The 27,542-nt window shown below is 49.2% G+C and overlaps 1 protein-coding gene across 1 annotated transcript; it reads left to right on the top strand.

Annotated features, from left to right (window-relative positions):
* Positions 1-15,110: 15,110 nt before the first annotated feature.
* Positions 15,111-27,245, top strand: F9 (coagulation factor IX). Its single transcript, XM_062502902.1, has 8 exons — positions 15,111-15,177; positions 17,183-17,346; positions 17,634-17,658; positions 19,361-19,474; positions 21,052-21,180; positions 23,176-23,438; positions 23,953-24,076; positions 26,698-27,245. Exons 1-8 carry the CDS (start codon positions 15,111-15,113, stop codon positions 27,243-27,245), a joined length of 1,434 nt encoding a protein of 477 aa, XP_062358886.1.
* Positions 27,246-27,542: the final 297 nt, after the last annotated feature.

Genomic DNA, 27,542 nt, shown 5'->3' with positions numbered 1-27,542 from the left:
TCCCTCTCTCTCTCTCACTGTCCCTCTCTCTCTCAGTGTCCCTCTCTCTCTCTGTGTCCCTCTCTCTCTCTCACTGTCCCTCTCTCTCTCACTGTCCCTCTCTCTCTGTGTCCCCCCCCCCCCCCCCTCTCTCTCAGTGTCCCTCTCTCTCTCTCTGTGTCCCTCTCTCTCTCTCACTGTCCCTCTCTCTCTCTCTGTGTCCCTCTCTCTCTCTCTCTCAGTGTCCCTCTCTCTCAGCCCAGCTGGACACTGGGCACCAGTGCTGGGGCAGCAGAGGCTGCAACACACCCCCACCCCCATGGGGTACCCCCAGCACCCTGTCTGACCGTGGGGATGGGGAGGAGGATGGGACAGGACACCTGCTCCATACAGGGGGTCAAACTGAGTCCAGATTTTTGTCATCCAAGTCACAATTGAGCCTTACATTTTAGCAGCTTCAGGTGCAAGGGCCATAAAACCTTTAAAAATGAGGAGGAGGAGATAAGCTCTCTCCTAGGCACAGCAGAGAAGATGTGATTTAAACACTTAACTCTCCTTGTCTTGGAAAGGGTTACATTAACCTACAATAGGACTTTTTCTGTTGGTGAAGCTTCTCTGTACCCTTCAAATCAGCAGCATCAGAGAGAGGTTTAGCCACGAAGAACAGCATCTCAGAGCTGTGTCAGACCAAAGGCTCCATCCTTACCCTGTACAGGAGGTGTTCCAAGTTTTTGTTACCAAAAAGGGAACAGGCAAGCTGAGCAAACCTGTTTGCTTGCCAATTTAAGGATTACAATTCAAATGACTGCTATGGCTCTGTGCACCAAAGCAACTAAAATATTGACAAGGCTACTTCCAGGACTGATAGCGTTGCTAAAACAATCCTGCAGTAAATAGGGCAATTGACTGGAAGCTAAAGTGGGGAATGTTTTCTGGGCTAAAAATTCCTTCAGATATATTTATTAATTCATTAGTCAATGATGACGTGCATAGTGCTGCGTGCATTTAAACATGAGGCACTGCTGCAACTGCTTCTTGAAATTCTGATTTGCTTAAAATATTTAGTTCATTTTCATGTTAATTAAGGAGCAGTCAAGAAGGGAAGCCATATATCTGTGAGAGGAAAGACAGATCTTCTCATTGAAAGGAGACTTGCCCCTTTCACCTTAGCCAAAATTTTACATGACTTTATAAATACTCTCATGCATTTGAGCCATTTGAAGTAATCACAGCTACAGGACAGCGCAGCCAGCAGAGGTCAAGGGGCGAGGGATGTCAGCCGTGCCCAAGAATCAGAGGTAAGGTACAAAATGGAGTGCTACAGCTGTCCAAAGGAAATCAAGCTGCTTGGAGCCTGCTGTGTTACAAGCTAGAGTCTTTTGCTACTTCACTGGCGATAATTGTGCATCTGGCAGTGAGGATTTGAGCACAGAAGCAGCTCTCCAGTCATTTCTCAGTTGCAATTGTGGCTGGAGGATGCCAGAGCTGGCTGACCAGCTGGGAAACAGCAGGTTTTGCCAACAGGATCAAACGCCTAATCTTTCTGAACACTGTGATATTATTAGTTCTGAGTTCCAGGTTTTGGGGGCTCTGGATTTTCATGTCTCTGTCTCAGTTCTCTATCTGTTTGCCACCCCACCCACCCTCTTCCTCAGGCAACAAATAAAGTCATCCACAAAAAACACTCAAGGAAGAGTGAGGGGCTGGCAGCTGCAACCCAAATCCCAAATTTTGTTATTACAATTGGTTTTGGACCCACTCCAATAATTAAAGTGGTATTTGTTTAGACAGTGCCATCCTTTGGGTTTCCAAGGCTGTTCCAGACAAATCCCCTGCCTGGCTGACAGGAGGGGATTGACCACAGCAGATCTGCTGGAGCCTGGCACAAGGTGGGAACTGCAATCCAAAGGACCTCAGCAGGGACAAGGCAGAGATCCCATTTCATTTTTCCTATCAGGCTGAAAGCAATTTTCAAAATGCTGCTGAGAGCAATAAGTGAAACAGGTAAAACAGAAGAGAATGATGGCTGGGGAAACAGCTGCTGCCTTGGAGAGAACATAGCCCTAAGAAAATCTCTCTTTGCAAGTACATCTTCCAGCATTTCACAGTTCAACAGAAAGTACAAGCAGAGCTACCTCAAGAGATTTTGCTGAAGTGAACAAGTACAAAGAGACTCCAGAGAATAAACAGGCACTTGCATCTTCCTAGATTACTGCATTTCTAGAGCAGTTTGCAAATAATATGAAATGGATCTGGGTAACTTTTCCCACCTGCACAAGTTTCAGGAGCAATTTCATTGCTTTGTCCTGCTTTACTATTCTGTTTTCAGTGACAACACCAGCAACACTTTACTGATACCTAGTTCTCCACACAAAAAACCACAGGCAGAGAGGAGTTCTCCTTCCAGAACATGCCTGACACATCCTGTTGAGTCAGGCTATCATTCATTTGAGTTTGTCTGATAGCCTTGAATCTCCAGCTTTGGATGGGTGCACAGATCTTTTCATTGTCAAATGCCAGAAGTTAACTCTCTACCCACTCATTAAAAACTGTAATGACCTCCTAAAAGCTCTGTGGGCCAGGAGCTGACACTGCCTTTGGGAGCTGAGACCAGTTCTTGTCTTCCCTGTGGTCTGCAGACCACTGTGAGCTCTGCAAGTGCATCTGTGTAGGCACTCCAAAAGTTCTTAATATCCACAACTGTTCATTTCAGCTCTGATTCTTCTCTGCAGTCTCCAAATAATCATCACATGATCCACCAGAAAAGCTGCCTGACTGCCACCCACCAGCACTGACCCCACTCTGAACCTGAGGCATTTCACTGCACTTTCAGTTTTGTTCTGCCAGCTGAAATTTCTCACTGCAAATTGCATTTGAGAAGACCTGCAAATATTTTAGGTGCGCAGTGAATATGCTGCAGATGAAAAATTACCAAGTAGAAAAGGAAAAAATCCATGGCTATAAAGCATGGATTCAATGTTGAATTAAAAAGTCTAATAAAGTGACAGCTACCATCATGAGACACAGACATCTGATCCACTCTGCCAGCAACTGCATTATTTCAAAGAAATGTTTATATGGTATTTATCTTACCCTATTCATCAGCTCCCATCAAATCAAGAGTGTCCCTGCACTACAGACTCTCTATCCTTAAAATAAAGCTGTGAAAATTGAAAGGCTAAAGGGATGAAAGTTATATTATGGATAATGTAGAAATATATGTTAATTACCCATGTATGCAGAGCTTCAGTGCAAACAGTGGTCTGCAGTCAGGCAGCAGTGACTGACACGAGGTATGATGCAAGAGGCATGTGGGGAAAGCACTTGGCAATATTTAAATAAATGTTTTCCTATCCAAGGATGATCCTGGTTTTTAAAGTGATCTGGCTAGTGCAATGAATCACATGCCAGAGAATCAGTCTGCACTCATTCTGATGTTCCTGGGGTACCTGGTCCCTGTCCTGCCTCTGGGCCAAGGCTGCTGCTTGGCAGAGTCTGCTCCAAATTCCCTTCCTACGCCTGGCAAGGGGATGATGCTTCTCACTTGTATTCACTGAAAGGTCGAGCTTTGCTGTGCTTTTTCTGGAGCAGGGATTTTGTTTGTGCCCTGGTGGGTCTGTGGAGCTGAAGACCCAACTGATTGCATGGAAGGGGAAGGCATTAACAGTGCTCCCCTGAAGCCTTGCTGTGAGTCTGGGTCTCACACTGAGATGAGGCTTGCACACACAGCAGCAGCAGTTCCAGCACATCTGCCTGTTTCCACAGCAGCCCTTGGTAGGCAGCCTTGGCTTGGCTTTTGACAGAATTATAAAAATATTTAAGGATTCACCTTTCAGGTATAGAATTCACAACCCCAAGTCTTCACCTACAGCTTCAAACCTTTCCCCAGCCAGGTGTAAGCTGCTTCATCATTGCTCAAAGAGCTGGTGTTTCCATTTCTCTGGAACAGGGAAAGGAGAAGGGTAAAGAAAAGCTAAAGGATCACAGGATGCACTCTGAGCCTGTCAGATCCTAAAGGGATTTAGGAACCTAACTGGCAGCACTCCCACTACTCACAGCCTCCCATGGCAGTGGCAAAGGAGTCTCCAGCTCAGGACACCTACAGGGCTGTGTGGAAACCAAAGACAAGTGACAGAAGGCTCCAGCCATTTCCACCTGCAATCAGAGCTCTCTGGGGCATGTTCCCCTTCCAGCTTAATATCCTCACCACTCTAGAATGGAGAAAATTGGGGATTTTTGCCTAGACAATTTTTCCCCAAATCAGTCTAACTAACCCCTAGAATTACTCTCCTCTTCCTCAACCTTGTTTTTGGATCAGGACCATTCATGTCTGATGTCTCAGAGTCTGATGTCTCTCCATGCATTTTTCTGGCAGACATTAGCTGAACCTTGCATTCCCTTCTCCTGTCTGTGCTGGCTGGAGGAGCAAAAGGCTCAGTCTGTGGCCATCACAACATGATTTTTACATCTGGAAGTAGCGAGCTGAACAACCACATCCAGAGGGGTTGAAATGAGATGCACAGAGACATTTGCTTAATGAGTTTGATGGAGCAAGTAAGAGACAGGCAGATGGGTTTTGAAGTCTGCTCCTCTAATGGATGAAAAGGTGCTGGAATCTGGCTGGTTTGAATCAGAGAGAATAAAACAGACCGTAAAAATGAGTGTGAATGAGTGATTGGCCTGTCTCTTTCCTACATAAAAACACCATTAGTTCATTTCATGTGCCACATGTTATTTACTGAGCAGGTCGCTGGAAAGCCTGTGTTCTCCACCCAAAATGCTGCTGTTAATGCACAAATGCTTTTTTCCAGAGGGTGGATGGAGGCAGGAGTGGCTCTCCCCAGCATAGCTAACACTGTTATGGGGACAAACATCCATTTCATCTGCAGTGGCAGCAGGCAGAGCGCTCCCACCAGCACCTGAACCTTCCCAGAGCAGCAGCAGCTCCAGAACCCTGTGCACACAGCAGGGGCTGCCCAGCAGCCCTGGCAGAATGAACTTGGGCAGAGCTGCAGGTCTCAGTGCTCTGCCCCTCACAGACCGCCCTGCCATGAGCCATGGAGCCTGATGGCCACAGCAGACATGTGGTGGCTTCTGCAGGACCCAGAGCAGCCCCAGGAGCTGCCCTGGCCACTGGGCTCATTCCCAGCTAAGCTGTGCTGTGCACAAAGCCAGCCCCCCTAGACGAGGGCTCTGCTTTGCCCCCTGTCCCAGGGAAGGACAGGCAGGATTCTGCTCAGCAAACAGAGCCTCGGGTTCCAGTGTATGACAAGGGAACGTGAGGAATAAAAATAGGTGGAGAGCCCTCAGGTAAAGGAAGAATGAATACTGAACCTGTTTGTGAAAATGCTTTTGCTGTAAGAGAATCTCTTTTGAGCACATTGCCAGCAGTTTGTTCAGTAAAAAAACCCCAGCAACCTTAAGGAATTGACAATTTTTGGAAAGATAACTAAACAAGAGGTCAAAACATGACTTGGGAAGCAAGTATGGCAATTACTTAGCCTTGATGCTTGAGAACAGCTGAGAGCCAAATGTGTACAGCATCCTTCTGGGCAGTTTAGGCTTTCATTTCCCATTCCTGTGGCTCCTGTCCATCCCTGGCCAGCCAGAGCACTGGAGGTTGACCAAGGAGCAAGGAGGAGACTGGCAGATGGGAAAGAGGAACCAGCACAGGGGGATAAACCTGCAGTCCCACTGCCATAACCACTCACTAATTAACCCTGGTACCCTGAGATGTCATTGGAATCTTTGAAATCATTACAAGATTGGGGTGGTGATGCATTTTGGATGCCATTTGGAGGCTCAAGGCTGGGCCCTGTGGCTCTACGTGGAAATGTAACAATCCCACACCCTCCTATATAGCACAGAGAAATCTCTATGAATCACCCCAAGCTATCAGGCAGAGCTGAGCCCTCACATTTGTCTTATTCCCAAGAAATATTCAGCTTCCCCCTGCTGCAGTGACACACACCACAGCTTTGATCTGGAGGGGAAGGAGGGCAAGGGAGGTGCTCCCCTGCTAGTGATGGTGAGGAGAAGCACAGGGCACAGGCAGAGGGTTCTATGCTCAATGGGCTGAGAGGCAGCACCAGAACACCAGGACCTGTCCCCTGCTCCCCAGCCTCTCCACCAGGTTCCCTGGGGCTCATACCAGACCCTGAGCATCTCTCAGGGACAGAAAGCCATAAAGTGCTGCCAGGAAATGCCAAAGTCAGGCCAGGAAAAGCAGGCATGATGATTCAGAGTTGCCTTTAAACTACAGGCTTCCTTCAAAGTGCCAGCCACCGCAGTCACAGCAGCTGCAAGACAAGTGCCTAGGGGAGACAACTCCGTTTCTTCACTAAATGAAGTGGAAGAGGCGCTGTACTCACTCTCACCCGCTCTAATTGCTGCTGTTTGCATCAACTTTCAGGCCTGCATGTTGAATAAGAAATAGCGTTCCTATTTCAAAAGCATCCTTGGTTCTTCACTCTGTGCAAAGACAATGAGATACAGGCAAAAACCCAAAGCTTTGATGTGGCACATTGCTGAAGGTGCTGATTGCCTTTCACAGAGAGCACGGGGCAGGACGGGTTCTGTCTCCAGGCTGAAAACATAATTTCCCCCAAAATGTTACATTGCAGGTATTCAGATTCATGGGACTAATTCAGAGGGGTCCTGGGACTCTTCGCCTGGCATGAGGTAAACTGATTGCTATGACAGAATTGCTTTGAAACTCTGCCCTAAACTGCACAGCAGGAGCCAAGGGTCATCCCAATGCATCATTTTTTAATTCCACATCAATGCTAAATGCATCTAGAGTACTGCAGCAATGGTACTTGACCGTGACCTCTGTTACTGTCCCAGTGACCAATCACTCATATTTCTTGAGTGGAGAGGCTTCTTTTCAACTTGCAGGATGTGATTAGAGCTTTATCTGCTCTATTGAAAGGGCTCCCTTTACAACCTTTTGTTCTAAATATGGAGAGTTCAGACTCTTGGTTAACACAAAACTGTTACTTTAATAACCAAGCAAATTGCTCAGGTTTCTCACAACAAGGCATGTTAATGAATCCTGCTATTATTTTTGTAAACCTTCTTGGAGGGGACCCTGATTAACCCCAAAACTTTTTGAACTGCTGGCCTAGACAGACTCTTCATGCAGCAATTATTGCACAGGGGCTCTGTTCCCCCCCCAGTGGATGTGTGATCAAGGACTACACTCATGTTTTGGCTAGAGGCGAACCCATATTCAGTATTTATCCCCATCCTTTGCCCTCTCTGCCTGTGGCACTGCCCTGGTTTGTGGCTGGAATCTCCTGCCAGTGCCATTCCCAGTCAGTGGATTTGCATCATGCAAAGGGAGAGAAGGTGATCTTTGGAGAGCACCCACTATGCCAGCAGCTGACAATGATAATTTTGAGGATCATTAGTTAGAGAATTTTAAATCCCTCTAACACGCACTTTATTCATTTTTGCTCTCTCTAGTTACTTAATATGAAGGGCTCCGAGATACAAAATTATCTACCTTGCTGAAGTCTATATATATTCTGTTGTCTCAACCCAAGTGTTTTCATCAACTAAACTTGTAAATTCACCTCAAAATACTACACTGAGCTCCTTCAAATAGATTACATTTCCCTTAATACACAATGGTAGGAAGGAAGGGAGGAAATTTTTCCTTCTATAATCCACTGCTCAATCTAATTCTTTAAGATTTCTTTCAGATAACATAAACAATCCATAAAATTTATGATTCTCTGCATACATTCAAAACCCAGCAGGTTTAGTCACTCTTCTATTTGCATTAGCTTGAAGCACAAACACCAAAGACTTAAAAGAATCTCTATTCAGGGCAGGTAAAAAAAAAAGGCAGAAAAAGAAAACAGCAACGAAAATAACTCCTTCCCTCTGCATCTCAATGCAAACCTAAATTCATTTTTATTTTAAGGCACTGGCTGTTTTCTGCTGTTAAAGGTACCACAGAGGCTGTAGGACAGAAGATTACAGATATCTGCCATATTTTATGTAATGGAAAAGAGAGAAACCTCCGAGGCCCTTGACAGATTATTCACACATTTAAGCACCAGCAGAATCAAGATGCCTCAAATTTGTATGGGAAAAACAATGGCTCCTCCTCGGAAGGGCTTGTTTCAGTTCAAAGCTTCCTCTCATTTGCAATAATTAACCAGCAATGAGATTGATCATGTCATTCAGGTTGTACGAGTCCTGCTAGAATGTATCGTCTCTCAGGCTCTGCTGCTGTTTCTGCTCCTAGAGGAGCCAGCAGCCAGCTCAGCTCCCCCAGCTCTCATTCCTAGGGCTGAGGAGCAAAGGCCTGAAGGGCATGGAATCAGCTCCTCCTGAAGATCCAAAGTAACAGACTGAGGTGCTCCAGGGCTTTGGTGAAACCCAAGAACTGCGCTCTCATTTCTGCTTCATTTCACGCATCACCTGCAAGGATCTGGACCGCTGCTCTTTCCACCCAAAAACCTCTTCCTTTGATGGTCACAGGGCAGCTGCCCAGGCAAACCTTGCACTTTGTGATCAGAGGTGCAGCTTTGTCCCCTTCCACCCCAGTTCTGGGATTTCCTGCTGTCCCCAGGAGTTGCTTTTAGCAGGTTTTGCTTTAAAGCTTTTTTTCACCACTTTTTCGTCACCTGTTCCCCATCCCTGCTGCTACTGGCAGCTTCCAAACTCTTTCTCTCAGGTGAGGAACTTGCCTTTAAATCCTCCTCCCTGTTTGTTTATTACTGCTTTATACTGTTCTGCTCTTAAATCACTGTTCCCTTCCTCCTGTAGGACACAAAATTTAGATTTTAAAAAGCCAAACCACAAAAAAGACCCCCAACAAGATCTTGTTTCAGTCTTGCAGAATGTCTCCAACCTGAGAGGTATGCACAACTGGCAACATGTAGATTTGCTCTTTTCTGTAGTTAAGTATTTTGTAGCTTTTAAGAAGAAATGAGAAAGGAAAAGTGAATGGACATGAAAAATAAAGATCTGTGCCAGCTCATCTTGCTTAGGCTTCTAGAGCCTGTGCTGAGGAAAGGTGTTACTCAGATTTAACTCTGAATAAATTCCCTTCTGGATGGCTCAAGCTCCTTCTCCAGATACAGACAGAGCTTTCCCCATGGCCAGGCAGGATGGAGGTGGTGGTTTGCAGGAAGCTCCTGCAGAGGAAATCCACAGCCAGGTCTTTCCAGACTGGAGCACACAGGGACAGGAGAGAGATAGGGCTGGGGTGTGGGGAGGGTCTGCAGGAGTTCTCTGACTCTGACTGGGAGCAGGTGGAAATCCCAGTAAAAATCCCAGTGGTGTTTAAAGCCCACAGACGTGGGATGTGATACATGAACCTCAGCGCTACAGAAGGTTTCCCACAATGAAATTCTTTCCCAAATTAATCCACTTCTGGTATATTTTAGCTTTAGTGGCACACATCACAATTCGTTTCTTTCTGATGAGTTTGTCACTGTTTAGAGCAAAAGTGAAGGTACAAATGGCATTTAGAACTTCCACTAGACAGATTAGAAACATTAATTAAAACTCATTTGATTTCAGGCACAATGATTTGTTTTCCTTCATTGTGCCATTGACAATTTGCTGCCCCCTTGTCTTTCCCACGAAGCCGGGCTGAGCAGCCCTGCACTGAGGGCTCAGCTCAGAGCCCAGGCTGCTCTGGCACCTGAGAGGAGAGAGCTGGGCCCTGCAGATGGAGGAGGGGGTGACTTCACCAGCTGAAATAGCAGATTTTGGAGAGGGGACATTGTGCAATTCGAAATCCTATTCAATATCACATCTTTCTTCTCTTCACTACCATGTAGAGAACTCTTTGGAAGTTTTAAAGCTTTTTGTTGTTGTTTTAAGAAAGGACTACAGGTATTTGGGTCGTTGAACAGGGAGAAAAAAGTTTCCTCAGATTTTCCAAGCCTTAAGTTATTGCCCTCAGAGATTACAGCAGGCTGTTTCCTACACAGCTAAAGGGGAAAACAGAACCTAAAATAGAACAATAAGCCCCCCAAAAGTCCCACATGTACAAATGAAGAGCATGAGGCATACAAAGAACTCAGTGTGAGGAGCAACTTGGTGGATCTGCCCAGAGAAATACCTGCACTGCTCCAACAGGGGCAAGCACGAGAAAGAACCACAAAAATGTGTAAAGCAAAGGAGATTTAAAGGAGAAAAAAAACCCAAACCCTATTTCTAGCTGTACTACAGAGAAGACAAAAGCACCAATTGCTTTTCCAAACACTGTAATCTGAAGTGGCATTTTCTGTTTGGTTTTAATCAAATGGATTGTTTCCCTCCTTAGAATGGTGCTGAGCCTTTTAACATTGCTGCAGAGCCAAGATGCTGCTAATAAATATTTAAAGTCTCAGAGCTTTAAATGAAAGGAAGGATTTGTTGGATAATATTTTGTTTCCTTTAAACTGTTTATTCACCATTAAAATTGAAAATTTTAATTTTACGGGGATTGCTCAGAGAGCTGATGTTCAGACACTTCCACAAAAAACCCAAGAGTCAGGATGGCAGTCTATAAACAGCCACCTTGGGAACAAACTTCTGGGAATTGGACAGAGCCCAGATGAGATTTTCAAGTGTGTTGTAAATTACCTACAGCCAGGGCATAGGTCAGAAGTATTTATTAGCATTGAGCTTCGTTCCTCACATTTACCTGGCAGAAGTGTTTTAAGCCTGGAGTAGAGAACTTCAGAGGCCTGAGGGTCAGTTTTGCTCACCTCCAGCCCTGGGGGGAGTATTTATTTTATTTATTCATGTGCTGACAGAGCAGTTTTGTCTCCTGGCCTTGCACTAGTGCAAGTGATTAAATCCAGGTGGATGAACCCAAACTTTGCACCAGAGGATGGAACACTCCCCTGCAAAGGGTCATGAGAGATCTCCCCATCAGCAGGCTCCTTCCACTAGCAGGAAGGTGCCTGCCCTGCACCCCAGTGACAATCACCCCTCTGGAGCTCCCTGGGTACCCAGCTGCCATCCTTCCTGAGATTTCAAAGCACTGCCCAAGCACTGCACACGACTCTGCCTGCCTCTCCTGGTGAATTTGGCTGCAAATTATTCTTCAGAGCAGAGCTCTGCTGGCTCTGAGAACTGGCAAGTCAGAGAGAGCATCCATTAGTGAGCAGGAGAAGCACTCCAGGGCACTGGGTCAGGGAACAGAGGAGAAAACCCAAGTAGGTCACGTTCACTAAAAACACCAATTCATGCTCACCATTCATCACGTCCCACAGCTCTGATTTCTGGGATCTCAGGAGCAGAACTGCAGTGTCTCCCTCTGGAACCAGGGCAGCGGTTCACTCAGCAGCAGTGTGGATGTGAGTGGGCACTGCAGAGCGTCCAGTCCCTCTCTCTGAATTTCCACCATCACTGCCCAGGGAGGGCTCTCAGCACCTCCAGCTGCCTCTCAAGTCCAGAAGCTGGAAGGGATGTTCTAAGATCACATTTATTGAGCAGAGAACAGGCTTTGAGGGCCACTGCTGAAGTACCTGTGACCCAGGGACCTGGTTGTGGCATCAATTAAGGATGCATGCCTTAGAAATACCCCTCTCTCTCTTCTCTGCACATCCTGCCCTTGGATTTTAGTGCTCATACCACAGTTTTGCTCCTAAAGGGCAAGAAGGTGAGCTCTAAAGAGCAAGAAAAAAGGGAGGTGGGAAAAGTGAATAGGACACAAGGATGCCCTGAGACAAGGAGCAGATAAATACTACAGATGAAATATGATTAAGGCAAAGAAAAGGAACAAGGGAATAGCCACAAATGTTGACCTAGAAAATGGGCAGAACAATGAATAACTGAATGCTGTTTCTTTAAGCTCAGTGTTAGGTACAAGAGCTCTGGCTATGGTGGGTTTGGATGTACTGGCTGAGATTCCTTTCACCCCAGTTTGAACTATTCAAAAATGAAGTTTGATGTATAATGTGATCTGTCAGTTGACAGATTTTTTTCTAGTTAACAGAAAAGGAGAGGAAGAGAGAAACACCTCCCTCCTCCAGCAAAAGGCACCAGAGCCAGGCACAGTGAGTGCTCCCCTGTCAGTGGAGAAGGAATCAAGCTCAGATGGATGCAGGCCTGGGGCAGGACAAACCTCTACCTCCCACACGTGCCTGGTCTGCCAGGGGTTGTGTCATCTCATGCCAACACACAGCACCAAGCCAGATTTTCAGCTTATATTTAATTCAGCTCTTGCTCTGTACACTGATGTTTGAGCCTAGTGATCTACTTGACCCATCAAAACCTGCAAAAGCTGAGCTTCCTTTCATTGATTTATCCACAGTTTGAAGCGGAGACGGTGAATTCTAAATTTAGAGTGGCTTCAGCAGCATGCTGTGTCTACCCATGTTTGCACTCTGCTTTCTGGAAAGATGATGACCAAACCAAATCCAGATTTCCTTTTAAACTGGCCTATTTTAAATTAAACTGCAAAGAAAGATACTAAAGCTGCTACTGTGAAACGTGCTGCTCCATGAATTAGTAATTGTGTTTATCTTCTACCTTGGGGAATTTTTGCCTGTGTTGCTGTTTTCTTACTGCCACTCAACGTGAGGAGCTTTTATTTGAATGAGACTGTTTCAAAGCACTTTTACACTCATGTAGAGTCAGGCACTTATTTACTTTCTGACAGTTATTTACTTCCTGTAAATATTTCACAGCCACAGGACCTCCCAGATGAAAGCAGAGTTTGCTCTGTGCTGCTGTTCAGGAGTCTAATTAAAAACAGAATAAAATGGGAGGGATGGAGCTAAGTGCTGACTGCAATGGATGGATCTAGAGGGAATTCAGCAAGGGAGCATTTCTTGGCACAATTATTGAAGCATACAAGCAGAGGAAAAGTGCCCAACTCAAAACTGAAATGCCTGAGACTGATAAGGAGAGGAGAGGCTCTGAGAGATGGCAGAGCCAACAGTGTCCTGTACCCACTCTGCTGCCAGCACTGAGAAGTTCATCCTCGATGCTATTTCACATCACTGAGCCCTCCTAAATCCCTAAAATCCCCTCCCACAGCACAGAACTGAAGTCAGCAGCAGCAGCATCTCTGTGTGCCTGTGATCCCACCAGCCCAGAACCTCCCAAAGCCCACCTGGAAAGCTCAAGGTGTGTTCTCACTTGGGGCAGTCACTGGTGCCTCTGCAAGCACACCTGAGTGTCTGGGGCTGATGGAACTCTTAGCAGTGCTAAGGTGGGTTCTTTCTCTTTTCTCCAGGATGTTAATGATTACAGCAGGACGGCAGTACTGCCAAGGATTCCATGGCTCTGCTGCCTCCCTATTTGCATCATTTCCCACAAACAAAGCTGCAGAAAAAGCCAGCAGCTCTGGAGTAATCCCAGAAAGAATAAGAGAAAATAAAGATCAAGCATTACTTCCCCTGTGTTGGCTTTTTTTTTTCTTCAGAAATAGCTTGTTTGCTCTTGGTTAAGGAAAGATTACTTGCCACAGCTGTCTAGAGGGCAAGGGCAAATTGCTTCAGGTTTTGAGCGAGGATTTTTCACTTAAAGGAGTGCATTTGGAGACAAGGGAGATTATGAACAATCCTTTAACAAGATCCTTAAGCCATCAGACTGTTTAACATTATTGACCAGTGCAGCCAGTGCACATTTTTTAAAATAATCTATCAGAATAAATGGAAATAGATCTCTGGTTCTGACTTCTCACAAGCTTCATTTCCCTTGGCAGCAGAGAGCTGCTCTGAAGGAGGAGCAGCCCCCAGACCAGAGGGGGGACCCTGCCAGCCCCTCTGCCTTGGGCACAACCAGAGGCCCAGGAGCCATGTCTGGGATGCTTCTGTTCCCACAAAAATGGGAATATTTCAACAAAAAAACCCAAACCACATCAAACCAGGAAAGACATCTCCTAACAGCTCAGTGCTACATCAGCCTGTTCAACAGCAAGGACCAACACTTGGGTGTTATTTTAAACTCTCTTCTTTTGAGAACATTGAACAAGTCAAAATACATGCAGATCTGATCAGTGTCACCCATCTAAACAACGGAGCTTTCATCTCCAAAGGGCCCATGCTAGGGATCACAGTTCTGAGGATTTGTTTGCAAAATAAATAAAAAGAAGCACTTTGCTTTCAAATTAGTGCCCCAGAAGTTGACACCAATAGTAGTAAACAATAGAAATTATTTGTATTAATAGCCATGCTTATTCTAATGATCTTGGCATTCTCTGTGAAGATTAATTGGCAATAATGTTGCAAAAACTTTTACACATGAAATATAAACCATAAACCTAAAATAATTTGACTGACCTATGTTCTAAAGTAAATATTTACAGTAATGAGATTCTAATTATCCTTTGTTATGGCAGGCCATTCTCCACACTCCTCTTTATGATAGGAGATGTATTGTTTCAGCATTTTACCTTAATTTATTTTCTCACATTTTCATTTCCTTATGCACAGAAAACGAGAGGCGATCATTACCTTCTTCACTTTGCATTCAATTTACACCAACAGCACCTTACCTCATCCTAACTCATTTATCAACCAAAGAAATTTGATAACAAAAGCTACTGTCAGGGATGAATAAAGATAATTTCAAATGGAGCAAGAAGAAACAAGATGGATTATAGGTTTCAGGACCTTTTGTTTGCTTAAGAGAAGGAAAAGATTTTTTGCACCTAGACAAGATGGATCTCACGTGGCTGTAACTCATATCCAGCATCTCCTGTTCACCTGCAGCTGCTGGGTCTGTGCTGCACACACAGGTAACTCCAAATACCAAGAACCATGAATGACTGTGCCATTTGCCTCACAAAGGAATGTTCCTCATTTTCTGGACTGAGTACACAGAATTTATGGCTCATAAGCTCGAGCAAAAGCTTTAACAAGCACACAACTGCTGCAGCCTCAGATCAATGAATGATGCTCCAGCCTGGGAGACACCAGCAGGTCCAGCAGGTCCCATCCCTGTCCCAGCCTGGGAACCCTCCCAGAGCCAGGAGCACCCCAGGCCATTCCCTGCACTGCTGGTGGCAGAAACATCAGCTGGCTTTGCTGGGCACTGCAGCATCTGGGGACTTTAAATGCAAGGGTTACCCTGAGTCAGCAAACAAGCACTTGCCCTTTGGAACTACGGACTGAGCTCTGCTGCCTGAACAAGCTGTGAGCCAGAGGTGTGGACAGGGGGAGAAGATGGCAAATACCCCCTTAATACTCTCCATATGTCTTCTGGGAGCTTGTCTTGGTGATGAAAACACAGGTGAGTTCATTCAAAAGCCAGCAAACCCCTCACTTTTGGATACAGGGTGTTAGAGATATGGCAAAGGCACAGTTTGTCACTTTGGCACTTGGTAGTGCGACAGCTTGTGCAGTCTTGTGAGAGACAACAGCTCAGAGGCATTGCTGCATTTTATAGCTTCTCTTTAAGGCTCTGGCTCTTTTCTGGGGAACAAAATAATAGCTTTTATGCTGATTTCATACAGTGTGTGTCACAGGGATTAGTTTTAGAATGGATTTTTTTCTTAGCTTTTTTGCATCTTTAAGCTTTCAGAGCTCGATTCGGCCATTTTAGAAGGCACACATAGAAGGGGACGAGGGGAGAGCACTGCTGTTGGAGTGACAGTCACACCTCTTTGTGTGCCACCGCTTTGTCCTGGAGAACAAACAAGTGCTCACCTCCATAAAACACTCATTGGATTTGCCACTGGGAGGACTGTTTAAAGCCAAACCCAGGGTGATTTTAACAAAGAGTGTAGGATGCAGCCAAAGCTGGAGACAAGGCAGAGCAGGTGATGGATGCGGGCAATCACACCAGTAATGCAGGCTGCTTCCTGATTTCTCTATAGCAGCAACAGTTCCAGCAGAGGCTGCTTCACATCCACCCGAGTTCCTGTTTGCTGCAAGGCTGCCCTTTCTTCTTTCATTAAAACATTGCTGGAAACAATCTTTCCATAATGTTTGTTCAGCAATGAAAAGTGAGCAGAAGCTCATATTTTTGCCACCACCCACCCGGGCGTCCCCCCAGTAAAATACAGTGCATAGCACAGATGTGCCCTGCCGGGACCTGGCCCATGGAGCTGTCTCGCTGTCCCAGACCGTGCTTCACAAGTTGATAAATGGTGAGTGAGTGCATTCTCCGGGTGAGGATGGCTTCCAGCCAGGCGAGGGCCATTCCCGTCCCCATCAGGTTCCTGCAAAAGCAGCGTGTGGGACCTGTCAGCAGCACAGACAGCCCAGAGGGGTCTGAGGGGAGGTAAAGCTGTGCTCATTAGAAGGAGCTCTCTCCATTAAATGGGTTAATCGCCGCAGGTGCCTGCACATCCCACGGGAGGAGCTGAGCAGCGTTTTCAGTCTCTTGCAGAGACAGCTGGCAGTGAAGGGGCTCCTGACGCTCTAAGCGGCCTGCTGGCACCCAGACGGACCAGCTGGGCTCACGGAGCCCCCGAACCCACCCTCAGCAGCCCAGCAGGGCCGGCCCTGCTCTGCGTGGGAGCGGGACCCGGCCCTGAGAAGGGACCAGCGGCTGGTGCTTGGCCCTCTCTCTCTGCCAGGACAACACCCGTGGCAGCACCGCGACCGCGGCGAGGCTGGTGGCCGCTGTGGCCATCCCACACTGGGGATCCCACCTGGACTGGGGTCCCTGCGGTGCCAGCAGCTCTTGCGGGTGGCCCTGCCCAGGAGCGTGGGAAGGCTGCTTGAGGTGCTAGAAATGCCCCGCTGCCGGGGGGGAGAAGGTTCATGTCACCCCTCCTGCCAGCAGGACATGCTGGGACCCGGAGCTGTGAGCAAGGATGAGGAGCAGGGAGAGGAGGAAATGGCCCCTTGTTCCAAGGGCAGAGCTGCTTGCAGAGGCAAATGTCCTTTCACAACAACACAGGCAAAGACAAAGCAGGACAAGTTGTTGTCCAAACAAGACCTCACCAAGCAGCAGCATGAAGAAGCCTTTTGTTTTCCCCTCTCAAACAGCTTATTCCAGTCTGTGCATCTGTGATGGGAGATTCTCACACCATCTGCTTTAGGGTATTTTAAGCATCAAACCAGCATTCCACATCACCCTCTTGCCATCAGTCATTTCTGCTTATTGACTGTTTCCACTCTGCTTCTGAGGATTTGATCCTCTGGGTTGCACTGAAGCTGGGCGATAAAGGTCCCCAGTCACGTTCCTGAAGTGTCCCTGGCAATGGGGGCACAGGTGGAAGGGTTTGTTTTCTGGGAAAACAGAGCCCTGACAGCCCAGCCCAGCCCCATTGTTGTCCCAATTTCAGTGTTCATTGAGAACAAAGAGGCCAGCTCAGTTCTGCAGAGGCAAAGGCGAGCCAACTCCAACAGGCTGGAGGAGGTCATTCCAGGGAACCTCGAGAGGGAGTGCATAGAAGAGAAATGCAGCTATGAAGAGGCCCGAGAAGTATTTGAGAACGAAGAGAAAACGGTGAGTACTGATGCATTCCCTGCACCGTGTTCCCTGCAGCCCACACCTGCAGGAGCCCTGCAAGGGGAGAGAACTTACAGGGCTGAGGGCAGCATCTGGCATGGTTGATTCTCATTTGTGCTCCACCATTGGGCTGGGGAACTTTTAAAAGCTTCATCAGTCACCACTGGGATTATGGAGGTGCTGGTTTCTCTGCAAGGCTTTTCCTTCAGCTTTGGAGCCATCCAGGTACTACTTCACCCAGAAATTAGAAAACAAAGGAAACTTTTTCTTTTTTCCCTTTGCAGATGCAGTTTTGGCAAACATACGTTGGTAAGAGCTGCTTTCTCCATGTTCTAATGCTTACTATTCCTCTCTCAGTGTATAAAGAGCTGATGTCACTGTAACAAATGTATTTCAGCATCCAGAAACTGTAATGACAGAGCCAGTCAGAGCCTTGCACCCCAAATCCTGCAGCACCCAGCAAAATTTCAGAAACCTCACAGAACAAAACCAGTTCAGGCAGACTACTGGATCTCATTGAGCCCAGATCATGCTCTGGGCTTCAGTTTCAGCTGTGCCACAGAGTAAAATACCACAGCAATAATTAACACCCCTTCAGCAAACAGTAAATGTTCTGTTCTCAAGCAGAGATCTCCAGATAAGGCACAGCCTTGCGAAGGCACAGTGTGAATCCCTAGAAATGTCATATTAAAGTGGAAACTCAACATGATCATAGCAAACAGCTGTTTGTAATTCTCACCCTTACTGCACTGGTTTCTCTCCACATCTACTTCTTCCTTTCCAGCCTCCATCCCCAACGACTCCTTGGTCCCTTAACAAAAAGACTTCAGTGCCCACTACACCATCTGAAACTAATTTTAAGGACATTTCAATAAATGAACTGTTTTGTAGGTTGGCAAAGTGCCCAGAACATCTCACTAAAAAGCCTTAAATAATTCAGATTACTCAGTCCAGGCTATAAAATAAAAACATTACATTTGCATTGTAGGACTGTCCTCTGAAAAAAACAACTCATGAAACTCAACGCTTGCATTTGTTTCCCTGCCACTGTAACAAATTAGCTCATCAAAAATAAGGAATGCCATGTATTCCTCTGTCATCCCAGGTGCCTGGTTTGCTGTTGAGAGTGCAAGCTGCTGCTCCCCACCAGCAGCCCTCAGGAGCTCAGCCTTGCACAGCACCCGAGCCCAGCTGCCCTCACCAGGCACCAACATCAGCTGCAATCCTCCCCTGCCTGCAAAGCTCCACAGCAGGACTCAGACAAGCCCAAAACATTTGGTTCATGTTTGCATTTTGCATCCCAGCCATTCCTGAGCATCCCATTGACTGCCACACCGTCTTGCCACTTTGCAGGGCACAAACTCTGCATTGCCCTTTCTCCATGCCCTGGTACAAGCATTGCAAAGGGCATCCCCCATCATTTAACATCACCAATTCACTTTTCCAAAGTTTTAGATCGCCCATTTTGCAATAGTGAGTGTTTTCATTAAAGCCTCAGGTCCTCAGCTGAAGGCAGCTGTGAATATAAAAGCCTTGGCACATGAGGAAAAATCTAGACCAGGTAATGGTAGTACAGAGCTGGGAAAGAAAGAGCAACAGGAAGGGTTCTCAATCCTGGCACACAGACAGGATTCCACAGCCCCCTGGACAGACCCAAACTTTCACAGAACAGTATTAGTGTTAGAACAACCCAGATTAGGATACTTAAAGCCCTGTTGAATAGCAAACCTAAACTTGTCAGATTTGGCCCAGACATGAGGTTCTGCTGAGGGCAACTGAAGAGGGGCTCTGCTAAAGGAGCAGAATGAGCCCACAGGGGACACAGCCCTGCTGCTGCTGCTACCCCAGAGCTGGCACTGCCTGCTGATGGGCTGCCAGGACCTGATTTATTCTCCCTCCCAAAGAAGGAGGCTGTGCTGGCTCTTGTTGGGCTGCCCAAAGCCAGGCTCCAGTCCATGGGCACAGCCCTGGAGGAGCCTGGTGTTGTTAACTCTCCTGTCTTCTCTCCAAGATGGGGATCAGTGCAACCCCAACCCATGCAAGAACGGAGCTGTCTGCAAGGATGAAATCAATTCCTACGTGTGCTGGTGCCCAGCTGGGTACGAGGGCAAGAACTGTGAGATTGGTACGTACCAGGGCTGCTCTGGTGTGCTGCCCCACTGGAGACCCCTGGGATCACAGTAGGCTCACAGTGCTCTTGGGGCTGTTTGAGACACTTCTTGCTGTGTTGTAAGGCACTGCAAAGTGCCAGTTCGGTCTCTTGGCACTGGGGCTGGCAGAGGGACATGCCTGGGGTTGCAGCAGTGGGGATCTCTGCTTGTCCCCAGCCCCTGCTCTGCTGAGCCCCTGCTCTCAGGGAGTGCTCAGTGGAGACAGTCTCAAGCTCTTCTGTTCAGCTGTGGCTGCCAGGACAAATGTTGGCACAGAGCCCTTCCTTTGTGTCCCAGCATGGGTCTTTCTGGGACTCTCAACCTGCTCACCTGCTAAAAGCAGAGTTTCCCACAGACCCCCCATGGAACTCCCATTCTCCCACTCGACTTTCCCTTTCTCATGCCAGGCTGAGCAGCAGGTGCTGGGCAGGGCAGGATTATCCTGACTTCCTCTCAAAGGTACTCTGCTTAATTCATAATTATAATTATCAGCAGCAACCTTGATTCTGGAGGCAAATAAAAGGCAAATATTTTCCTGATGGGTTGAGGAGTTTATGAAAACCAAACAGCTGATAATTTAAGCAAGAGGGATATTCAGCTCTTATAATATAATCAGGGGCTGTGCAACTCGCATAATGTGCTAGACTCACTGCACTAATAAAAGATTCTCTTTCTAGTTGTATTTCTGCTCTGGCAGAGAGGAGTGTACGTTAAAAAGAGCATTTCAAAGTTGCATCAAATTTAAATAGTCTCATTGCAGACTTCTTGGGGAGTGAGGAGCAAAAATAGAGCTGGAAGTGAGGCGTGAAGAAGAGCTCTGTAAAAATAGTAAATGATGGCATTAAAATGGCTACAGGAAGGGAGGTGTCCTTGAGGAAGTAGGAGTGGAGTTAATCTGCTGTGAAGCTATTTGAAAACTCACTGAGAATTGCAAGGGCCTCTGCAGATTGGTGGTTCCCCACCTCCAAGGTGTTCCCAGCACAGAGGAGTGAGGGAAGAGACAGGTGCAAGGCAGGGGAATCTCACTGTGCCTCAGGCTGGCATTTGTCCCATCACTCATCCTGCTGAAATGGCTCTTCCAAGCCAGCCTGGGAGACTGATGGGTACCTCAGGAAGAGCAGAGCCCAGCAGTAATCCCAGTACAGAGCCCTGCTGGGACACTCCAGTCTGATACAGGGTGTTCTCCCCCACTGCCAAAAACACTGAAGTGGGGAAATCACGTGGTTTGTCACCAAATATTTGCAGGAGTCCTTTAGGGTCAGGCTGCCAAATCTCAGCCAGCACACAGCTGTCAGAGGCAGGAGGCTGTGCCAGGGCTCTGTGAGCTGTCTGTAAGCTCCTCAAACTGCCTGCTGAGAGAATTGCCCACTGCTCCTTCATCATGAAGGGATGGGATTGCCCTTCTTTCCCATCTCCTTGTCAACAATCACTTGTTTTCCATAGTCTGCATCAACTACGGGGGGTTACTGAGCCCAAACCCCCAAGTCTCAACAAATTGCTGACCAGCTGTGTTTCCAAAGAGCTCTCACAGTTTCATTTTAATTTCTTTCAGACTTCACTTGTGCTATTAAAAATGGAGGCTGCAAGCACTTTTGCAGCCATCAGCCCCCACAGAAGGTTGTGTGTTCCTGTGCTCCTGGCTATAAACTGCATGAAGATGGAAAGTCCTGCGAACCTACAGGTTAACCTTTAAATTCTTTTTAAGAGATTTGGGTTAAAGTTTTCAAGGTCTTGTCCTGGATTTAGTTACATGAATTTCATAGATGTAATATCCTGTTGGAAGCCTCGTTGCTTGTTTTCCTGCTTAGCAAATGAAGACCCCGACCCTGCACCTTCCCCAGGGCAGATGTGGGGTCTGGCTTGAAGGGTTCAATGTAAACATCCCTTTTTTAGCCTGGGCGAGTGGGGAGAGAGGGTACTTGTCCAGGAATTTGTTCAAAGGCAAATGCTTGTTTCAGATGGCTGCTCAGACAGGCTCCAGCCATCCTACAGTTGTAAATCTTAATCAGAAATTTTCTGAAGGCAGAAAGGTGATGTTCAGCTACACCAGCACCCAGCCAGGGCTCACTCCTGTGTTCTTCCAGTATGAGCTAGTTAATTATTGACTCTACACTGAGGATGCTCTGAACTTCTCAGAACAAAAGATTTTGCTCACTCTGAATCCTCCCGAGGGTGTATTTCATGGCTGGTCATGACCCAGTGTTTTATAATCTGAGTTGGGTGGGTACAAGTAAAGTTTGGTGGTGGTGCTGTCCTCCCAGCAATGTGTATCTGTGGAGACCCTCAGTGAGAACTGGACTCTGGCTTAGCTCTTGTATTGGGTGGGGTGGAAGGAAAATGCACTGCTTGAGGCTGCAGCTTCACCAAGGGCTAAAGAATTACTGGTTCTTGTTGTGTTCCCCAGCTCTACCCTACTCCTAGACCATTGCAATACCCATAACTGCACTGACAAGGACCCAACCCATCACAACACAGCAAATTAATTGGGCATGAGCACCTCAGAAACACATCTGGCAGAGAAGAGATTGAACAGATAAATATTTTGTCCTCTAAAGTCAGTTTAACATTCAATGCTATCTCATTTCTAACACCTGACTGCAGCAGGTCTGCATGCCCAAGCTGAGATGCAGGTACCTGCCCAGGGGAGCTCTGTCAGCTGCAGCAGGGAGCACAGGCCTCCCATATGTGCTGCCTGTCAGTAATCAGTTTAGGAATGTATCTTAGGTTGGGAATCCTGGTAACAGAGGATCTCATCAAGAGCTCAGGCCTGTGTTGCCCAACATGCTGTATCACTTTCACTGGAGCAGAAAGGTTTGCAGTTAGCGAGAAGATCATCTTTCAGGTTGGCTGACTGCCCTTCCTGCAAAAGCTTAGCTTTGTTGGCTCTGAAACCTTCATTTCACAGGCTAAGCTTGCAGGTACCACTTTCCATCACTCAGCGCTCAGCTGAGTCCTGCTGCTAAAGTGAACTGTTTAAAAATAAAGGATGAAGTCTCAGTAGGCCACACTCACATCTGATTTTACACTAATGTTTGTTTGCTCAGTGCTTCTGAAAGCTTTTCAGATGAAAGACAATGCCTGGTGCTATTTACTATTTTGACTGCCACCACCAGCAGGAATTCAACACACACTGTGTGGGAGAGGAATGGGAAGAGCTCATCTGAAATGAGCCTACAGATGAGCTCTTCATTAACAGAGAAAATATACAACTCTAGGAAGAGTTTATTAATGTTTTCCTCACCTTGGTGCCAAGCAGGATTATCTGTACAATTGGCAGCTGTTATTTCTTGCCCTGACCCGGCTGCTGTTCATTGTTCTGCAGTCACTGGCCGTCCAGCCCAGGACTCCCAGGTATGCAGCACACATCCTGCCAGGAGCAGGCACAGCTGCCCCAGCCCATCAGGCACACGTGCTCAGCACAAGCTTTTGTCACTGTTAAAGCTGTTCAGATGTCATTTGCAAAGCCCAGAAACAATCTGTGCTTTCGCTGTCTTTACGTACCACTCACACTGCGGCTCCAAGGCACAGGCTCGTGTGCACAGGGCACTCATGGTCAGCCCACAGCCCTGGGCTGGTCCCAAACTACTGAGATGAGGCAGCACTTCCCTCCTCACCTGCCCCTTTTTGTCACTCGGTGTGACACAGCCGGTGCCAGCTGTGCCTGTTCCTCTCCCAGTGCCATTTCCCTGTGGGAGGATCACAGCTCCTGAAGCCAAGAGGAAGCTGACCCGATCCATGAACACCTTTGAGCACTGGAACATCACCGGTGATGACCTTGATGATGGCCATGAGGAGGTGCTGTCCAACAGCACAGAAAGCAGCACTGCTAACAGCACGGAATCCAGCGCTGCTGTTGCCACCAGGATCTCACCTGTGCTCAGGACGGACACACGCGTGGTTGGCGGGGCAGACAGCATGAAAGGAGAGGTGCCCTGGCAGGTACCAGCTCTTTCTGCAACCCTTCTGTAACCCCAGCAATCACTTTCTGAGTACAGGATCATACTTTTAAATAACCAAAGCCTGTCTCTGAGGTTAGACTTGCAGTGGTCTCATGCCTAACAGGAACAGCCTAACAGCTGTTTCTTTCTGTACACAGCTTTATGCCACGACAACAAAACTTGCCTGCATGGGGCTCTCATCAGGCAATGAAAGCCAGAAGTCAGAGTCACAGCAGCTTTAGCTGGTGACGCAGAGTTGAGCTTCACAACAGATTTCCCAGTAGTCCATGAATGGACCAAAAGTAAGCTGAAGGCTGAGGGAAGGGAGTTTTGCAAGGAGCAAAAATTTCATTTTTTGGCTCCATCAGTTTCAGCAGATCATAGAATCATCCAACAGTTTGGGTTGGAAGGGGCTTTAAAGATCACTTAGTTCCAACCCCTTGCTGTGACCAGGGCCCACTTCCAGTGGTCTAGGCTTACGCAAACCCGAGAGTGTTTTCCCCCTGCTCCCACAGGTTCTGCTGGTGAACAGCGAGGGCTTGGGCTTCTGCGGCGCATCCATCATCAACGAGAAGTGGGTGGTGACAGCAGCGCACTGCCTGAAGCCGGGCTACACCCACAACCTCACTGCTGTGGCAGGTGAGCACCTGGGCACGGGAGGGACATGGCGTGGGGCTGGCAGTGGCTGGACAAGGCATGGCACGGAACACGGTGACCGCAGTGACGGGACACGAGCTGCTGCGGGGCACCGAGGGCCCAGCTGATGCTGCAACATTTCACCAGCCAGGTCTCTGCAGGTACCAGCCCCGGGAGGGGCAGGGAGCTAGGTCTGCCTTGGTCCAGAGCTGCTGGACCGCAGTGAAAACACACATCAACCTGGCCATGGGCGAACTCACCTGAGCCACAGGCTCACCCAGGCAGCTTTAAAGCCTGGTGGAAGAAGCATTTCCCTCCCCTACGCTTCTTTGCTTCTCCCACTTTCATTCCTGAATCCCATTTTCAGGTCCCCAGCAATAGGAGCATCTCTAACGTAAGAAAAGCCGCCTGAAAGTCTTCCCCACATATTTCTTGTGTTTACACTGTAGAGACAGCCTGGGGGGGAACTGACATTCCCACTCTGCCCAGAAAAGCCCGTGCCGAGCCTGCAGGACCCACTCACCTGTGCTGGCTCCACGCCGGCTCCGCAGCAGCGCAGGCACAGCTGGGCCTGGGTGCCACAAATGCTGCTCAGGGGCAATGGAGCTCAGGGGCAATGGAGATCAGGGGCGATGGAGCTCAGGGGCGATGGAGCTCAGGGGCGGTGGAGCTCAGGGGTGATGGAGCTCAGGGGCCGTGGAGCTCAGGGGTGATGGAGCTCAGGGGCGATGGAGCTCAGGGGCCGTGGAGCTCAGGGGTGATGGAGCTCAGGGGCGATGGAGCTCAGGGGTGATGGAGCTCAGGGGCGATGGAGCTCAGGGGCAATGGAGCTCAGGGGCGGTGGAGCTCAGGGGCGATGGAGCTCAGGGGCAGTGGAGCTCAGGGGCGATGGAGCTCAGGGGTGATGGAGCTCAGGGGCAGTGGAGCTCAGGGGCGGTGGAGCTCAGGGGCGATGGAGCTCAGGGGCAGTGGAGCTCAGGGGCGATGGAGCTCAGGGGTGATGGAGCTCAGGGGCAGTGGAGCTCAGGGGCGGTGGAGCTCAGGGGCGATGGAGCTCAGGGGCAGTGGAGCTCAGGGGCGATGGAGCTCAGGGGTGATGGAGCTCAGGGGCAGTGGAGCTCAGGGGCGGTGGAGCTCAGGGGCGATGGAGCTCAGGGGCGGTGGAGCTCAGGGGCGATGGAGCTCAGGGGCGATGGAGCTCAGGGGCCGTGGAGCTCAGGGGCGATGGAGCTCAGGGGCGGTGGAGCTCAGGGGTGATGGAGCTCAGGGGCGATGGAGCTCAGGGGCGATGGAGCTCAGGGGTGATGGAGCTCAGGGGCAGTGGAGCTCAGGGGCCGTGGAGCTCAGGGGCGATGGAGCTCAGGGGCGATGGAGCTCAGGGGCGATGGAGCTCAGGGGCCGTGGAGCTCAGGGGCGATGGAGCTCAGGGGCGGTGGAGCTCAGGGGTGATGGAGCTCAGGGGCGATGGAGCTCAGGGGCGGTGGAGCTCAGGGGCGATGGAGCTCAGGGGCGATGGAGCTCAGGGGCCGTGGAGCTCAGGGGCGATGGAGCTCAGGGGCCGTGGAGCTCAGGGGCGATGGAGCTCAGGGGCGATGGAGCTCAGGGGCGATGGAGCTCAGGGGCGATGGAGCTCAGGGGCGGTGGAGCTCAGGGGCGATGGAGCTCAGGGGCGGTGGAGCTCAGGGGCGGTGGAGCTCAGGGGTGATGGAGCTCAGGGGCCGTGGAGCTCAGGGGCGATGGAGCTCAGGGGTGATGGAGCTCAGGGGCCGTGGAGCTCAGGGGCGATGGAGCTCAGGGGTGATGGAGCTCAGGGGCAGTGGAGCTCAGGGGTGATGGAGCTCAGGGGCGATGGAGCTCAGGGGTGATGGAGCTCAGGGGTGATGGAGTGCTCTGGAGAGCCCGGCAGGGCGAGTAAAAGCCCGCGGCAGGAGCCACACACCGCGGGGGCTGCGGGAGAGCACTTGGGAAAAGCCATCCCGCCCTGGGCACAGCCACGGCTGCTGCCCCTTCAGCCACCCTGCAGCTCAGAATGTTCTCCCTCCCCTCTCCCTGCTCCACAAGCCGAGGGAGGCTGCGGGCTGCCCGCACCTCCATCACAGCCACGACTGCGAGCAGCTGAGCCTCGGGCGGGCACCTGCGAGCATCAGGGGTGGCATCGGTGCCCTCCTGCGCCTCACCTGCCCCGTGGCTCTGGGCGTTTAGAAAGGGGAAGGTAAGGTTTCATTTTAGTAATGCATTGTTTATTTTAAAGCAAGATTTTTTCATCAGCGAGTTCTGCGCCCTTTGCTGCAAGGGCGATATCCCCTTACACCTCTCTGAGGGTGCTAAATCCCCAAAACAGCCAGTTTGCCGCTGACTCTGGCAGAAGCATCTGCATCTTTGGTGTGTGGATGTGTGCCCAGTGTCACATCCGGGTTGTGCTGGGGGTTTGAGAAGGAACCTGTGGCTTCCTTTGACAAGGAGCCAGCAGCCTGGCCAGGAATAGCCTCAGAGCAACCCGAGCTCAGCTCTCTGCAGCCGCTGGGCTGAGCTGGAGCAGCACTGGAGTGGCACCACCAGGGCACGGTCGAGGTCCCTGGTGCTGCCAGGGAGGGATGCAGCCCCAGTCCCGCTGGTCTGTGCAGGTGAACACGATGTCAGGAGCGATGACCACACGGAGCAGCGGCGGAAGGTGGTGAGGCTGCTCCCCCACCCCACCTACGACGCCTCCATCAACGAGTACCACAACGACATCGCCCTCCTGGAGCTGGACCAGCCGCTCACCTTCACCAGCTACGTGACCCCCATCTGCCTGGGCAGCCGAGAATTCACCAACGCTCTGCTGAAGCAAGGCGTGGGCACGGTCAGCGGCTGGGGCAGGCAGCTCTTCCGCGGCCGCAAGGCCACCACCCTGCAGGTGCTCAAGGTGCCCTTTGTGGACCGGCCCACCTGCCTCAAGAGCACCTCCACCACCATCCTGCAGAACATGTTCTGTGCGGGCTTCCCGTCCGGGGGCAGGGACACCTGCGAGGGGGACAGCGGGGGACCCTACACCACAGAGATCGAGGGCACCTGGTTCCTCACGGGCATCACCAGCTGGGGAGAGGAATGCGCCCTGCCAGGCAAATACGGCATCTACACCAGGGTCTCCAAGTACGTGAAGTGGATAAAGCAAACCACGAGGCTGCCCTAAGCCTGTGCCGATAAACTGGGGAGCTGGAGAGAGACCACAGCAAGCTCCGTGGTTCTGAGAGATCATTGCATTTCAATAAACGTTTCTAAATGAAATAACTTCTGCTCTTGGAAGGCAAAAGTTGAGAGAACGCAATGAAAATGTGGTAATAAGGAAATAAAAAGCCCTTTAATGACCCATGGCTGCATTTCTGAATGCACTGGTGCCGCTGTGGTGGTGTAAGTCCCCAGATCCCAAATGCAGCGGTTGGTGGATCAGCAGGGGAATGGCTCTCACACGTCCCAAGCCAGTTCCACA

The sequence above is a fragment of the Cinclus cinclus genome, chromosome 15 (assembly GCF_963662255.1).
Source record: "Cinclus cinclus chromosome 15, bCinCin1.1, whole genome shotgun sequence".
Taxonomy (NCBI): domain Eukaryota; kingdom Metazoa; phylum Chordata; class Aves; order Passeriformes; family Cinclidae; genus Cinclus; species Cinclus cinclus.
Note: the sequence above shows the minus strand (reverse complement) of the source record. Positions and strands in the feature narration are given on the sequence as shown.